This window comes from Ambystoma mexicanum, chromosome 2q, assembly GCF_040938575.1.
Source record: "Ambystoma mexicanum isolate Mex_15411 chromosome 2q, UKY_AmexF1_1, whole genome shotgun sequence".
Taxonomy (NCBI): Eukaryota; Metazoa; Chordata; class Amphibia; order Caudata; family Ambystomatidae; genus Ambystoma; species Ambystoma mexicanum.
In genome coordinates, this window is record NC_090924.1 from 623,017,537 (window position 1) to 623,035,187 (window position 17,651).

Consider the following 17,651-nt stretch of genomic DNA (forward strand, 5'->3'; position numbering starts at 1 on the left):
TTCCCTACTCTCTGGGGTTGGCATTCTTTAAAAGATGTCAGCACTGGGCACTTGCCGCCTGAGGTGAGTGTTCAGTGGAAGCGCGTTGTAAACCACGTCTAGTTTCCACAGGTAACGCTGGGAATTCTGGAACTATTCATATAATGACAGCTGTTGGCTGCTGTGCTCTAACTGTCTTTAAACACAGCTGGGAGTAAGCGCCCTGGGCACCACAGGTGGCCACCCTGCAGGTTGCCCCTCACTCCTGTCATGGCCTTAAGATGTCTCTCACCCCGCGGTGGCCCCTCGTCCCCCTGGTCCACTTCTCACCCGGGGCGACTCTCCCTGCCAGGCACTCCCCACTTCTCGGGGCATCTCTCGTTCTCTGGGGTGCCATTGCAGTTTCATGGCCCCTCTATGATCTGACCCATGTTGTAGTGGTGGGTGGGAGACCGCGGTAGCTCAGGGGGCGCCACTCACCTGCCATCAGCAGCAGCAGTGGCATCGCCCGGGGCTCCATGGGGCGGGTGTGAGAGTGGACGACGCCGCTGCCGCACCCCTGTTCTCCTGGGCTGCGGGTAGGAAGGGCTCCCTGGACGCCGGCTGCGCGGCCAGCCCTCCTCAGGAACGGGTGCGGTTCCTGCACTCCCCAGTCCCCTCTCCGCCGACGAGCAGCGAGTCCGGGCTGCGGGCGGGTTACTTCTGCTGGTGACTCTGAGGCGTGGTGCCCTGACACTCCAGTAGCGCCTGCCCAGCCTCAGGGAGGGGCTGTTCTCATCATGCCAGCGGCACGGGGGTCGGTAACACTGCAGCCATTCACACGACTGTTTCCAACTTTAGACTCCTCCGTCTGAGCCAGGTACATACAGTAAGTGCGAAACTCCCAAGGAGCGCGGCCGCCGGCACATATTTGCACGTCACTAAATGAATCACTTTGTTACTGTTGTAACTGCCCATTCTTTTCAGCCACCCAACCGATAAGGTCGAGTTTGTCATAAAAATGATTTTTGAGGCAGTCATATCTCTGCCTCCCTTTATGCACTTTGCATTGACCCGTCAAAGGAATGTTTAATAACAAGCAGAAACTGGGATGCGCGCCCAATCTGTCCCCACGAGATGGGCTGTGTTTCGTCCATCTCAACACAAAAGCAGGCTGCGCGCCAAAACCAACAGGGAGTTAAATGCATACAAGAGTCTCCAGGCGAGAAGCGGCATGCCCCAGGCCTCACCTTTGTAGGGTGGCTAATGTATTTGCTGAAGCCACTCCCTCTGTGTGCTCTGGTGCAGACAAATATGCCGGCTGCGTGACTGGCTACTATAGGGCTTCTGGCTAAGACCAGAATGTTCCGTGTTTTTTTCTTGTAAGCGAATTCCTTCAATTGATTGTTATCGGGTACATGTGAGGGTATTTTGCTGACTGTGATGTCACACCTTGCGCACCCCGCAGTCCCCCAGGCAACATTCCCCTTCTGAAAGGGTTAGCAAATAAGCAGTTGTTTATTTATGTATTTAGGCATTTGTATGAGTCGACCAAGCCAGTAGGCATCTAGGCGCTAGTTACAATCAGACAAAAAAGGACAACATAAAAAAAGCCGGGGTACAGAAGCTTAGTTAAAGAGGCAGGTTGTGAGGTTTTTTATTTAAATCTGTTGTATGATGGTTCGTCTCGCAGGTGGGCAGGGAGCGCGTTTCAGAGTGTGGAGGCATGGACTGTGAAGCCGGAGCCCCGCTCTCTTGCGGTTGAATGGGTGTAAGGGGTGAGGAGGCAATGTTTGATAGTAGGGGCCTTTCTGGGGAGTGTCTTGAGAGTTTTTTTGCAAGTTAGGAGGGGGACAGTAGTATGTAAGAAGTCATATATACTGCGTCTCCTAGTTCCCTAGTGGTGACCCGGCACACACCTGCCTGAGTGAAGCACTGATCACTGGTGCCGCCTTTTCATTTTCAGTAGGTGGTCCGGGGATACAATCCCCCACCCTATGAGCAAGCAACCGAACCTCTAACGTGCAAACGGCGCATTTTAGAACACATTTTAGAGAATGCATTCGAACAAAAACGTGAAGGCCTGAAATGTATGGTGGGTGGTGGGTTGGAGTTAGGCCTATAGGAAAGGAGTGGTGGTGCGGGGTTTACTCTCCCCCTCATTTGGCAGTAAAAACATCAGTAAAAAAAAGCAGTAAATAAGAATTCGACACGTTTAAATTTGAAGATATCACATCGAAGCATCTCAGTAAGTGTCACCTAACCTGTTGTACTACCTTGCCTCGGGACTGTCACTCTACTGCGATGAATTCAAGATTGCAGGTGGAGCCCTGATACTGCCCAGAGGCCCTGGGGTAGCTACGGCAGCAACAGTGCAGTTCATGTACAGGGCTTAGAAGCAGTGGTCAAAGTGTTATGTTATGTGATTCATTTTACTGACGTGCAAATATGTACCGGCGGCGGCCTGCAAGCTGCCGCCGGCATATCTTTGCAATGTAGTAAAATGAATTCAGGTACCGACGGCAGGTCTCAGGCCGCAGCACCAAATTCATTTTACTGACGTGCAAATATGTGCCGGCGGCGGCTTGCAATGTTGTTAAGCTGCCACCGGCACATACATTCTTAACCAGCGCCTCTAGGACTCGTACTAGTGACTGATAGTCTCCCTCTTTCAGCCTGTAGTTCCCCCGCCTGTGTTGTGATATTCAGACACTCCTATTTCACATTCAGAAGATGCAGGTGTGCAGGGTTCCACTGCTCAGCACACCGGATCACCACCTTCCACACCGGCCATTGGCCACAAAGGTCATTCGTTGCCTGGTTCCCCTAATCCCAGCTGCCCAGTAGTCTACTCACCTGGCTGGGCTCTTTCCCCATCATTAGTGAATTTAGGTTCGTGTGCAGAATATCCACACTGCTCAATGTTTGTCCCTACCCCATTTCCTTCATTTGAGCATATGTCTCTTCCAGGGCGGCTCCACCACCCCCCTAAATATTTTCCAGCATGGACTGATGGACACTGAGAAGTGTATAGGCCACACATTGCTCACAGTTGCCAATTCTCTCACGGTCCTGCAATATACATGGGCGTCCCTCACTATTTACCCCATTCATTCAATCCTTCGTCTGGGGGACTTGCACTGTAGAGGTTGGTTGCTCTACAATATGGCAACCTGTGGTGAGCAGAGGGGCAATGCCATGGTGTGCAAAATGAGCAGATAAGTGGTGCCAAAATAGGTGGAAAGGTCAGGAGAAAGAAACTGAAGTACAGAATAAGTGACTACGTGACAGGCAGATGCAGTGTGATTGTGTTACGCTCTGCCACTTGCCTTTGATAGTGGTTCACCTAAGGCCTGTCCTGGCCAGAGTGCAGGGCAGAGTCACATAGCTGTCAGGTCACTGGATTGGTCTGAGTCCAATGAAAGTAATCACCTACCAGCCCACTGTACAGACAGACTAATGTGTTGCATGCTATGTCCTGCAGCCCGCCTTAGAGTCACATAAATTACCTTCCACTGTAAAAAGCAGTGGGGTCTGTCACTGAAATCTGTAGGCGGTAGGACTGCTTAAAAAGCAGTAGCCTACTGCCTAAATCTGTAGGGTTGGCAAGCATGTTAGTATAATGAATTCAGTGCTGGCACGGCAACGGCTTTACATTAGGGAAAGTAAGCAAGCCGCTGATGCCAGCAGCACCAAATTCGTTTTACTAACGTTACATTTTGTCTTTTATAGATCATGTGGGGGAGTGATTGAAGGCCTTTTTAATTCCTGCTGTAAGATAAGTCATAGCCGGTTCCATGTGCCCACGACCCCAGCCAGTGTGTCGATGTGCCCCTCGTCACTGTGTCCATGTGCCCCTTGCCCCTCGCCACTGTGTTCATGTGCCCTCCTGAGCCCAGCTTAAAGCAACAGCTTATGCAAATTATACTGCTTTAATTAACCACAGGCAGATGAAATCCAAGTCATTTGTGGCCTGCAGCCTATACATTTTGCAATGCATTTAACTAGGATTTTACATTGTGACACGACATTATGTAAACTGCTCCTTGCCCGAGCCACACACTCAGCCTGGGCCTGCTGCGGCCTACAGAGCTAGTTCCTAGAGATCCTAGGACAATGGTGCATAACATGCATCCCTCTGAGTTACAGAAGGTTAATGATGAATCGTTGCCGGGCCTGAAGTCATTCTCTAGGTCTGTCAGGTGCAAAGCCTCTGTGGTCCAGTTTGTCTCTGCATGATGCGTGCACCCCAGAACTCTAAAACTCTATTAAAAATTAATATGGTCTGGTGTTGCACAAATGAATCTTTCTGATATTTTGTTATTATTTTCAGACCTGCATCTTCGTGTGGAAGTTCCTTCCTTGCTGTGTTCTCAACGCCAGCAAACAGTACCACCATTGAGCAGCTGACATCAGGCCTTATCTGTGACCGCTGTGAGAGGTAAATGAACGTGAAGCAACATATTGAAAATGTACAGCATATGTTAATGATCTGATCTGTTATTCCATCTCTATTTATGCATTGCAGCCTTGTCCTAGTTGTTTCAACAGAAAAGATGGCTGTTTCTCTTCCATTTAATCAGAGAACAGCACACAATTAACTTCAAACTGTATGACACTGAACACATGCTTCACTTCAGTTTTTTGGGACCCACAGGTTTCCTTTTTTCTTAGAGGCAGAGTTTGAACAGGTTGCAACTGTTAATCTCTCAAATGTAAAGTATTACCTTGACAGATAGGACTGACCTAAAAGTAAGCTACGAAAATAAATGCTTGAAATCACTGCTTAGGTATGTACTCAGTGCTCCAGATAAGATTTTGAAGTGGGACTATTGTATTCCCTATTTTGTAAACTTGGAAGTAAAATGATTTTTAGGGAGTAAAAATGTAAATCTAGTTCCCCACGGCAGTATTTTGTAAGCAAGTAAAAATGCTTTAACTGAAAAACTGAAAGGTTTTTCTAATAATTATGTTGCACCTAGTTACTCATACACATTAAAAGATCATGTGCATGTCTACCGATCGAGCAGTAATAATAGTACTTTCTTCCTTTGGAACTACGTGCGCTACCTCTCCAAACATCCATGGAACTGTGTGTGTGAAAGAAGGGCTAAGGGTCCACAGTGTTTGTTTCCTATTTTTTGTTGGGAGTATTTGTAATCTGTTTTTCTTTTTGGGGCGTACTCGCTTATTTTCAGGGAGTACAGTGATAAACTTGTAAGCCAAAGCAATACATTTCAGATTTGTCTCCTCTTTGGTATTCAGCGGAAGTGGTCCTCCAAAGAAGAGTGAAGCACAAAAGAAGTCAGGAGGACACTGAGGAATCCATCATTTGCTTGAACAATCGCTTCTGATTTAGCAGTACTAAAAGAACGAACATGTCTACACCTACAGGAAAACCCAAGGATCCAAAACAGAGGTCAATCGTTGATATGTTTTCTCCAAAAGCAAGAGGAGCTGGCCCTACTCCAGGCTCTGATTCAAGCAAGCGCAAGAGGTCTGATGATAACTCAAGTGGCAGTTCAAACACAGCTGCACATGTTGTCCAACCATCGGCCAGCACATCAACTCTTGCTGGCAGCGAAGCTGCTTCTTCAGGTGCAGACAGTGCATCTACATGTGCTGACATTGGTTCACTATCTCCACATGCTGACTCTTTGTCTACAGCTCCACCTTCCTTGGCTGACATAGCATCTCCTTCATTTGTAGTGGCCACTGAAGGCTCTTGTTCACATGCAGACATTGCTGTGACGGTTTCACGTGATGCTGATGACCCAAGCAACACTTCAACGTTCCTGGATAGCGCAGAGTGCTCTTTCAACCCTGATGTTGAGGATTGTTCTTCCCGTATTGGCATGTTTGATGATCCTCCCACTGGTGCTTGCTCTCCCGACATTTCACTCCTCGGGGAGAGCACAAGCAGCTCTTGGTTGCAGAGCGATAACAGTATGCAGATGTGTCTAGCTGAGCAGGGCATTCCAAGAAGATCTCCAGCTCCCAATTTAGATGACAGTGTGGTGACTGATCTGTCCCCAAATCCATGCAGTGACCCTGTACAGCCAAAACTTCCTACATACCCTGTAACTGGTTCCCGTAAGTTTAACGGAGACTACAAAACATATCCTTGGGTGGAGTATTCCGTTCTGAAAGATAAAGTATACTGCTTTGCATGCAGACATTTTGGTTCTAATTCTGGAGGAGGGGGGCGTGCACGTGGCAATGTTCCATTTGTTGATATTGGCTTCGCTAAATGGGAAAAGACACGTCGTTCTTTAAAGATGCACTCAGATTCTGATAAGCATAAGTCTTCAGTTGTAGCTTGGGCAGACTTTAAGTGTGTACAACAGACTACAGGCCCTCACCACTCAATTGTGTCAATGCTAGAAAAGGTTGGGGACCAAGAGATTGAAGAGAATCGTCAACATGTGCTGCAGTTACTAAAGGTTGTATGTGTTTTGGGTCGTCAAGGACTTGCTTTCCGAGCCACAGATGAATCGCAAGACTCCCACAATAAGGGAAACTTCATAGCAATATTGCGTTTGCTGTCTGATAATAATGAACTTCTTAAAGTAAAAATGGCTAGACGATATGGGCACTACACATCTCCAGAGTATCAAAATGACATGATCTCAGTTGTGGCAAATCTTATACGTCAGAATATCGTTAGGAAAGTGACAAAGCACTTTGCAGTGTTGGTTGATGAAACCAAAGACATTTCGCATAAAGAACAGATGAGCTTTGTGATCCGGTTTGTAGATCAAGATGGGAACATTCAGGAAAAAGCCATGGGATGTTACCACATGGAAAAGTTGGATGCCTCCAGTTTAGCTGCAGCCATTCACAAATCTGTACGCGATGCTGGCCTTGACTGGAAGAACTGTGTGGCACAATGCTATGATGGGGCATCAGTTATGAGTGGCTGTTTCAATGGAGTGCAAGCGAAAATAAAAGAAATTGCTCCACAGGCAGTTTACATTCACTGTCATGCACATCGTCTAAACCTTGCGTTAGTGCAAACTATCACTAACATACAAACAGTGAAGGATTTTTTCTCAACTTTGCAGGCTGTGTATGTGTTCCTTTCACAAAGTTCTCCTCGGCACGAACTCTTTGTAAAAGCTCAAACAGAAAGCGGTCTGGAAGTACAAGAATTAGAAAGACTTTGTGGCACTAGATGGTTTTATTGGTACGCGTGTGTTAAAAAAATACAGGCTCGATTTGAAACCATTATAGTTGTTCTCAGTTTAATAGAATCATCGCAACAACGTGACAAGCAGGCTTGTTCAGAAGCCAGAGGACTTCTCCGAAATATGCAGTGCTTTGAGTTTTTGCTAACTTTGTTAAGTATGGAAGCAATTCTGAAAAAGATTCGTGTGTTATCTGATGAACTTCAGAGAAAGCATCTTGATTTGCCAGATGCGAGTCACCTAATTCAAGTGACAAGAACTGCCCTCGTCAACCTTAGACAAGAATGCCATTGGGTGAAAATCGTCAATGATGCAACGGAATTGGCAGAAAAATGTGGTATTGAAACAGTTGAAGACCACGACCGCAGAGCTTTACCAGTAAGGCACCACCAACTGTGCAGCAAACTCAAAGAATACCTTGTTGGTACTACTGTAGGGAAGAGGCCTGGACATTATGAGCACTCTGAGGATCGAATGCCACAGACTGAACGGATAAAGCAAGAGGTGTTTTTCTGCACCTTGGATAGGTTTGTAAGAGAGTTGGATGCTCGTTTTATAGATAACATGGGGCTTATCAAGGCTGCCGGCATGTTCAATCCAAGGGCTAAACATTTCTTGGAGGACTCATCTGCAGATCTTCTTGCTCGGCACTACCTAGGGCCCCAAGTAGATTATGCTGCATTGCATTCAGGGCTTGACACTGCAAGGGGCTATTTATCTGGCAAGACTTTAGCAGGTATTCACTCTGTCAGGTACTATCTCAATGAATCTCCAAGAGGCTTTTCTGATGTCCTAAATCTGTTGGATCTGGTTCTTGCATTGCCAATTACAACTGCAACAAATGAGAGGTTCTTCTCCTGTTTGAAAAGAGTTAAAAACTATTTGCGAAATAGATGTGGAGACAACAGACTTAGTGATTTGTTGGTAATGGCATGTGAACCTATGGAGGTTGAAGAGGTAAATTTGAGTGATGCCATTGACCGATTTGCTGACATGCGACACAGGAGGTATCCTCTGAAAAGATGAACCATTATATTCTTCGACACTGTTAGATTATAGCTCAATTTTCCAGTTAGGTCTTTCTTTTCAAGTCACGCAGACCTAATCAGCACCACATACAGTCTTCAAAACCATCTGCTACTCTCCTACACTACCAGCCTCTTCTCCTCATGAAGTCAGCCATGATACATCGCTCATGCACTACAACCAGTTTGTCTCATCTTCAAAACACTGCATGGTATGCTGTTGAGTTTAGTCAACATCCTATTTTTTACCAGTGAGCTAAGCAACAATGGACCATTACGTCAGAAACATCATGTGTGTCTTTAAAATGGCATCATCTGCCACACCGCCGGCATCCTACAGATTTTCAGTCTAAGCAACAGCAAGACATTCAATTAGCCTTTTCCTGTGAAGCCAGACAGGCACTACTAGTAGCACAGCCACAAGCATCTGTCAACCGCCAGTCTCTTAGAATCTGAGTAGCCTCCATCAGCATCTTCTTGACAGGTCAGCCAGAAGCTGCAGCACAGCTGGAGTCTTGTGTCATGAAAACATTTGCTATCCGATTCCCGCCTGGCTCTTCTTCATTTCCAGTCAAGGAAGCAATGATGAGCCATCTAAGCAGCAACTTCCATTAAGCCAGTCACCAGCTACCCCACAGCTACAGTTCTGTCTTCACAATGCCAGCACCGTATCCTTGATTTGTAGTCAACCAAGCAATGATGAGACACACCCAGTCAGTGCCCTCTGTTAAAACCAGCCCGGCACCATCGGCATCACAGCCAGTATTCTGTGACCTCAAAACAGCACCTGCCATACTTGCAGCCTCTTCTCTGCCAAACACCTGCAGCTCGACTACCAGAGTTCTGTGACCTCAAAACAGCACCTGCCATACTTGCAGCCTCTTCTCTGCCAAACACCTGCAGCTCCACTACCAGAGTTCTGTGTCTTCTTGATCTGTTGCCATTGAACACTCACAGACCTCTCCTCTGGTTTCCAGTAACCTAAGCAACAACCTGCCTTCGAGTCAGAATCTTCACCTCACATGCCATTGAAACAGCAGCACCGGCACGTCTGTCAAGCCACTGTTCTGCTCAATCTGGTAAGAAACTACATTTTAAGTCTTATGATCAGAGTGAAGGAAGAGCAACTGTTGGGCATTATCCAAAAATCTATATAATAGTACTAATTGTTGGAATGTGTACCATTGTGGTGCGGGGTGTGGAGGACAATGAACATGTAGGAACAGAAACCTAGGCATATAAAGAGTGTTGGTGAGTGTGGGAGTAATGCAAAATGCAGCCAGGATTTTTTCCCCCATAAAATCTGGGCACTGGACTGATGAGGCTTTTGGTACTGAAGTTTGTATCACTCAGTAATGCACTGTATGCCTTGAACACATTTTGAACTAATCTTTTGGCAGCCAAAATAACACAAGCAGAAGAGTCATTAAAAACTGAGGATGCCATACATGTTTTCTGGTGAAATATTCTCCAATCTCCCCTTTTATCCTGGCTTTCCCCTATCCCCGTCACCCCGTGCCCGCCTATCCGTCCCTGTCCCCCCAGAATGTGATTTCGCTCTGTAGTCCTGTTGAAATAACAGGGCAGATCCACATAAAGAGGGGATTGGGGTTCATACACTTCACGTGGCAACATGGACCTTGACACTGATACATATGATGATCCATTCTTGTATGAAATGTCAGAATACACTGATATCGTAACCATTTTTTTCTTAATGCACTGAGCGATAATGCTTTATTAGGCCACTTCCTGTGATGTCATGGTGGGGGCGTGGTCTAATGACATCACTTCCTGTGGGGTGTGGTCAAATGACATCACTTCCTGTAGGGGTGTGGTCAAATGACATCACTTCCTGTGATGTCACTCTTGGGGGTGTGGCACTGTGATGTCACTTCCGCTACCCCTGGCATTTTGGTGAAATGACGTCCCTGCCATCTTTAAGGACATTTTTGAGCCAGTCGAGCCCCTCCAGCTGCAACTGACTGCACCGCTGACTGTTGTGACACCGCAGTCGCTCATGCTGTCTGAGGTGCCCCGATCAGCACTTCAGACCCGCCAACCAGCACTGAGACAATGATTCTTGACTCTGAGCTGCCGTGTAGGCTAGCCTGCAGCCGTCCATCCAGCCTCACTCACCGAACTGCCTGCCGCCTGATACCCGCAGTTGTCTCCCGTCTTCAACTCTGTCGTAGAAGCTGCAAAGTGCACTGAAACCGACTCTACACTGTCGAGCACCAAGAACTTCTACAAGCACAAGGTACTGAAGAGAGGGTCCCAGGAGCGGCGAGCTCCGAATAATGATCTCCCGTCTCCCATGTATGTTTGTACTGGAATCCGGAGAGGCCTCCCCTCTCCGTGTCAGGGGCACCGGCAGCCCCCAACGACCCCCTCCCCAGAAACATGATCTAACAGCAACAGGTAGGCGACACGATAACTGCAAGTCCTCTGTGAACAACCAGGCCTTGTGCCCTTTGTTGTCATGAATGGGTCCAGAAAGTTGAGCACACTAGTTCTTCTGGGAATGAGTGCATCTGGCAGACCTGCGGCAGAACCTAAGACCTCGATTGCCATAGCACTGTGAACAAATAACAGATACCGAGCCATACTCTCTCCGGAGGTCAAAGATCGGTCATGGGCATAACTGAACATCTTTTTTTTTACTATTTCTGTAACTCACTCCACGGACAAAGGTAGGCTTTCGTGTTGTGTACAGTACCAATGATTAGGTTTTCCACAGGCGAACACAATAAGTAACTAAAAGGGTCTTTTAGGATTTTCCAGTTTTTCGATCAGAATGAGGTAATGAGGTAAACATTTACCGTTAATTACGATAATTATGGTTGATTAATTCATGATATCACCCTACAGAGTCCCTGACAGTTGAATGTGGAAGATCTTCAACTTATCACGCTACATGCCATTGTCCTTTGATCAACAGAACGAGGTACGAAGGAAGACCCATAGGTTTGAGGCGGTGACACGCAGTGTCGGACTGGCCTATAGGGTAGCAAGGCAAAGCCCGAAGGGCTGGCCTATCTGGTTAGCATGAGGCACTTTTGTGAGCCAGTGCAGGCTCGTTTAATGAGTTAATGTACTCTAAAGATTTGACAGAAAGTGCCTTAAAATTCACCAATGTCCAAATGGTTTACTAAAACTGTGCTTCCCGGTACTACTGAACGGGTTCTTGGCAAACGGTAATGAAAAGTGATCCACAATGATGGGCTTTTTTATTGGTACCCATGCCTATTTTTTGGCCAGTCCGACCCTGGTATTGCGGGTAGGAATTATGAGTGATACGGGTGGGGTGAGCTAAGGTGTGCGTTAGATGTAAGGCAGTGGAGTGACAGCAAGATGTAGCCTGGAAGGAAAAGGGGGTGCAGGAAGAGAAGTGTCAGCAAGAAAGGAGTGAACCTCATTTCCACGATGAATGCTTCGCGAACAGAACATCGGGCAGTGGGCTGCAGAGAACCTTTTCATCATCTTTTTACTACCACTCACACAAAGAGAGTTGAGTAACTTCTACAAGGAGCAACATTTCAGCCTTGAGTATCTCAAGCACGTTCCTGACAGAGCCTACAGGAAATCTCTGCTTTCAGAATTTCTTTCTCTTCCTTCAATGAACATCTCAGCACTTTTATATTCAGGTGACTGAAATGTTCCGTAGAGCATAATTTACTGGTTCAAAACTCATTATTTACCACTTTCTAAGAGGAGCACCCAAAAAGATATTGTACAAGATTGAAAACTGAGCAAACAAACCAGGTTCTTTTGTGAGGTTCAGTAATCTAGTACAATTTATAAACTCTTGGAGCTGCAAATTGGAGCGCGTCTGGGCCCGATGGCTCCATGCCACCTGAACGCTATCTTTAAGACTTGGGATTTCACATAAGGATTATCTTTTTAAAAAAGAACAAGAGCTTATTTTTATGCCAAAGAGTGATCAAGCTGGGCTAAAACGAAAGCATTGAATGTAACAAGATCAAACAATAAGTATAGATAGCATAACAAATGGGTATAACATATCTATAACAGGCACATAACACAGAAGTGCAATACACTGCTCGCATATGACATTGGGACTCAAGACATTTGGAAACCCTCTCATAGGTGATAAGAACATGTAATGCCGGGGGGCTTGGCCAACAGCGCGATGAGGAGGACGTAGGTCTTCGTCGCTCCCGCAACCGCCGCAGTAATCCTGTTAAAATCGCCTGTTGCCGCTAACTGCGGGGTGTACAAGTAACCACTATTCACAGCGGGCATCATCGTGCCCATCTGGACTGCGGGACGGAAGAAATCGGCTGCCGGGTGCGGAGCAATGCCGAGGCGAAGTTGGGTGCGGGGCCGAATGGTGTGCTTCCAAGATGGCTGCCTAGGCGCAGCGATCCTATGCTTGGCGCCGACGGTGTGGAGCGGCGCTGTCTTGGCCTTCGCTGGGTCCCCTCTGAAACCTGCACGGAGGAGTATTTCTTCTGCCCGAGGGCTGCTCCGGCCGGGTGCCTGCCCGCGACCCCGGGCGAGGGGCTGAGCGGGAGGAGTCGCGTGTCTCCGGCGGACTCGGAGTGGCCGTCGCCTTGCAAGTGAGATCCCGCCCCGGCCCTGTGGGGCTGTTTGCTGGCTTCGATCTGCGCAGGAAGGACTGAGGTGTGGCCCAGCGGGTGAGTGTCCTTGCCAGCCCATGTGCCCGAACACCGATGGGCTCCCTTCCCCCTCTCCCCGGGACACTAACTGCCTTCAGCGGGTGGCTTCACCGCCTTACAGCGGAGCTGGAGCTGGGCGAGATACGAGCGGCTCCCCGGTCCTCAGCCTGTGCCGGCCCCAGCTCGGGGTGTCATCCGGCAGGGGTGCCCCTCCAGGGATCAGAGTATCGCCACGGCGCAGAGGGATTTGGAGACCAGCAGCGCTCTGCAATAGGGGAAACAATAGCGCAGACTCACCGAGGAGATCCCATACGGCTCCAAATTTTCCCTTTTTGGAGAGACACTAACCTGCCTTGTGCCCCATGAACTGCCTTGTCCGGGGCGCCCTGTAAGCCATACTCCGTGCCACTAACTAGTATCCACAGCACTAACCCCCCTCTGAGAAGAGTGAGGGGGCTACAACACCCTCACCACTGGGTCTACAATCGACGCTCGAACAATTGCGACCACAGCAGGTACCCAAGGAGTGGGTCACTATAACCTTATAACACACAGTGAGTGGACTGCGACACAGTGAATCGCCGGTTGGGCCTGGAAGTGCCGTGGGGAGGATAGTGGGGTTATGTCCAGGCCCCAACAGAAACACAGCTCGCTATACACGACACGGCAAATACCCTAAAGCTCCAGAATACCAAGCCGCCTCCACAGATCACCACGGCCTGAATTGGCGGTAGTGTGTAACACCACTTGTATAACCAATGGACTCTGCCCCCCGAACACGTCACCTCTTGTACTGCTGTGGCACACGTACGCGATGGAGCCCTAATCGCATGCGCTGGGCGGTGCAGCCAACTGCGCCTCAGACCAAGTAAAGCCTGAGTGCCCAGTGGCAGCGGGCATAACCAATGGACAACACCCTGATCCTCTTGGACAAAATCTAGCACCTCTAAGATCGAAGGAGGCAGGAAGAGGGCCCGGCACTGCAGCATCTAATAAAAAGGGCAATTTCGCTGGTCCACCACTACGCGACTGGGTGGTGGGACCGACCCAGCCAGCACCCACTGAGATCCCGACAGGAGTGCGGCTGTAAAACCACGGCTGCCAGGCCAGGCGGCGACCATGGGCAAAGAAAAGACGAGGAAGTCCACTATGCAGAATAGGATTGAGCAATACACTGTCCCTTCGTCACAGATTGCGGATCCTCCACCGCAGCACTCGGATGACACAGACACTGAACACACGCTTTCTCTTAAAGACGTTATGGCCGTCATTGCGGATCCCGCTCATCTATGGAGCAAAAGATAGACCGAATAAGCCTAGATGTCTCCCTCCTCAGACATGATCTGCAGAAACTGTCCACACGCACTGGGGAAGCAGAGCAGCGCATTTCGACTACGAAAGACGGCCTTCGCAATGTGCAACACCAACTCCACGGAGTCTCGGCCACACTCAAGACCCTGGAAGCTAAGGTGGAGGAAGGCGAAGGAAGATCCAGGCGGAACATCGTCCGCATTCTTGGTATCCCCGAGAAGGAAGAGGGACACTGCATAGAACTCTTTCTGGAACAACTACTAACAGACCTATTCGACCTGTGGTCCTTCTCAAAATTCTTCTCTATTGAGAGGGCACATCGTATGCCTGCAGGTAGGCCAATGCCCGGCGCTCCTCCACGCACTGTAATAGCGAGATTCTTAAATTACCAGGATCGGGATGCTCTGCTACAGCTTGCAAGATCTAAGGGCACAATCACCTTCAATGGGTCTAGACTGGCCTTCTTTCCCGACTACACGAAGGAGGTACAGTAGGCGAGGCAATCCTTTAGGAAGCTTAAAAGGCAATTGCAGGCACTGGGAGTCAAATACGGGCTGCTCTTCCCCGCACAATTGAAAATTTACCATAAAGGCACAACAGTCCACTTTGATAATCCCAGTGAGGCATGGCGCTGGGCGGAGCAGCACATCGAGGGGGACTGGTCCATACACCGAGGCAGTAGAAATGGAAATCCCAGGTTGCCACCGGACCAGCGCCGCAGGCCGGACCAACCACCGCTGGCAGACCCACCAATGAATGTGGGAGATGAACTCCCGCCCTGACTCTTGTCGAGGGACCAGCCTCCTGCCTGGCGTGCAACCTCCTTATGGACAATACCACAGTTGGGCCTTGCGGGGCCACCAAGGGCGGCTCATATACTTATAATGCGGTAAGCGGGAGGTTGCTACTCTCCCATTGGGGCTTTCAAGGGGAAAGAAAATGTAACAACTCCCCCCCCCAAGTTTTCTAGTTGAACTTTAACAAGGACTGTTTAAGCTGACGCTCTACCTTTTTTGATTGTCAGCAATGTTTGGGCGACAGGTACTTCGTGTTGGGGAGGAGTATAGGGTGTGGGAGGGAGGGGTTTATTGGGAAGAATTAGTTTTTTACCCCAGGATCAACCTTCCCCGGTATTTATCAGGGGATGATATGGTTCCTGGCCAGTTGGGACCGCATCACACACAAGTAGCTCTTCCACCATCAATCTTTGTCTATCTTGCACCATGCCACCATGTACCGCGCGTGCTGCCTTCCCCCCCCTCCGACAATCCTGTTAGATGCCATCTTACCAATCTCACTCGTCCATGACCACGCGCCCCAAATCCCTTAGGGTCCTCACCTGGAATGTGAACGGGTTGGGCTCCACGATTAAAAGGCGCCTGGTTAAGCAGCTACTCTCCAGACACTCCCCCGATGTGGCCCTGCTTACTGAAACGCCCCTTGCTGGGACACAGTGCACATTTTTTCTCCGTCCCAACTGAGAAATTGTCATGCAGGATATTCCATGGTGTCCAGAGGCACTCTTATTATTATACAGAAACGTGTCCCGTTTGCCTTGCAGGTACTAGAACAGGACCCTCGTGACGCTACGTGATGGCGCTGGGGACACTCTGGGGGGAAACATTTGGGTTAGTCTTGATCTATTCCCCACCTGGACTGGGGCAGGAACTTCTCGATGACCTGACCACCCTTATGGGCAAACACCAACCTGATAAGTGGTTCCTGGGTGGCGATTTTAACGATGTCATGTGTAACACCTTAGACCGCTCCCACCTTAGACAATGCAATCCGCACCTTCCCACGAAGCTGTCCAACTTTGTGTCTGCCCTGGGTCTCTGTGACGGATGGCGGGAACTGCACCTGGGGACCAGAGGTTACTTGTTTCACTCCGGGGCCCACGCCTCCCTCTCCAGGCTTGATTACCTATTCGTACCCCACACGGATCTCTTTAGAATACTTTCAGTGGACCTGCTCCCCCGGGGAATCTCGGACCACTCACTGAATACCTATTATCTGGGCCTCCCGGAACTAGTTGACCGCCTCACAGAAGTCTCGTCTGAATACTTTGAGATTAATGACACTGGCGATAATGACCCGATAGTGTTATGGGAGGCCTATAAGACCGTGCTGCGGGGAGAGATAATCTCCTGGACGGCAAATAAGAGAAAGGAGAGGCTCCGGAAGATAACTGAGGCAGAAACGGAGGTAACTCACCAAGAGAATGAACACACCCTTAATCCTACCCCACGGACCCACACGTCCCTTAAACGCGCCACTGAATACCTCCAAAACCTTATGTTAGATAACGCCAAACAGGCTCACTGGGAATCCAAGGCTAGGGTATATGAGCTGGGGGATAAAGCGGGGAAGATGCTGGCGTGGCTGGAGAAAAGGGATGAGGGACAGCGCTGTGTTCGGGAGATCATCACCCCGCAGGGTGAGATGCCGGTCAGACGCTGAGATAGCGGAGGCCTTTGCCCAATTCAATGCCAAATTATACCAAGCCCCAACTCTACCCCTGGACCCGACCGTCCTAGATGGTGTGGTAATCCCCACTCTGTCGGCTCAACAAAGGGAGATGCTGGACTCCGAGCTTTCAGAGGATGAAATAATAGAAGCCCTTGGACAACTGCAGCCGGGAAAACCCCAGACCCAAATGGGTTCCCGGCTGAAACCTGGCAGAAACTAGGGGGTAATAACACAGCGCCTCCCCTGCATCGGATGTTGTTAGCTGCCCGGGAAAAGGGTTCCCTTCCAGATGATCTGTGCAAAGCAACCATAGTGGTTATCCCCAAGCCTGATAAACCCCAGGAGCATTGTGCCTCTTATAGGCCGATCTCGCTGATTAACGGCAAAGCCAAGGTCCTGGCCAAACTCCTAGCCAACCGGCTCCAACTGGTGGCGGACACGCTGATACACCCGGATCAGTGTGGCTTTATGCCCCACAAATCAACCCGAATGAATTTGCGTCGACTCCACCTGGCGCTCGAATGGGCCCCTATTCTTGATGCCCCGCTCGCCTTGTTGGCAATAGATTTTGAAAAGGCATTTGACTCAATCCGGTGGGACAGCTTGTGGGAAATCATGACCCGTATGGGGTTTGGAGAGAGCTTTCTAGGTTGGGTAAAACTGTTATATACAAACATCCAGGCAGAAGTCAAAGTGAATGGGTGGGCCTACCGATCCTTCCCCCTAGGCAGAGGCACGCGACAAGGGTGCCCCCCCTCCCACCTCCTCTTCGCCCTTGCGATTGAACCGCTAGCACTGTGGCTTTGCCAGAGCGGGGCATGGATGAGATTCAGATGGCCCGAGGGGCACGAGGACCGTGTCTCTCTCTATATTGATGACCTTCTGCTATACCTGGCTGAACTGGTCCGGAATTGCCCCATAGTAAACCAGATGCTCATCACCTATGGGGAATTTAGCGGATTGAGAATTAACTGGAGGAAATCCGTACTTTTCCTGGTGAAGTGGGGAGAGCGGGTCGACTCCATGAGATGTCCATACCGGTTTGATAGACAGGGCAT

The 17,651-nt window shown here is 49.1% G+C and overlaps 1 protein-coding gene across 1 annotated transcript in view; it reads left to right on the top strand.

Annotated features, from left to right (window-relative positions):
• LOC138569640 (zinc finger MYM-type protein 1-like) overlaps positions 1 to 9,273 on the top strand; it is a 122,702-nt gene extending 113,429 nt beyond the window's left edge. The window contains exons 2-3 of the mRNA XM_069647790.1: positions 4,292 to 4,399; positions 5,224 to 9,273. Coding sequence (XP_069503891.1) covers positions 5,337 to 8,171 — 2,835 coding nt within the window. The 5' untranslated portion in view covers positions 4,292 to 4,399; positions 5,224 to 5,336 and the 3' untranslated portion in view covers positions 8,172 to 9,273. The remainder of the gene's footprint in view (positions 1 to 4,291; positions 4,400 to 5,223) is intronic.
• Positions 9,274 to 17,651: the final 8,378 nt, after the last annotated feature.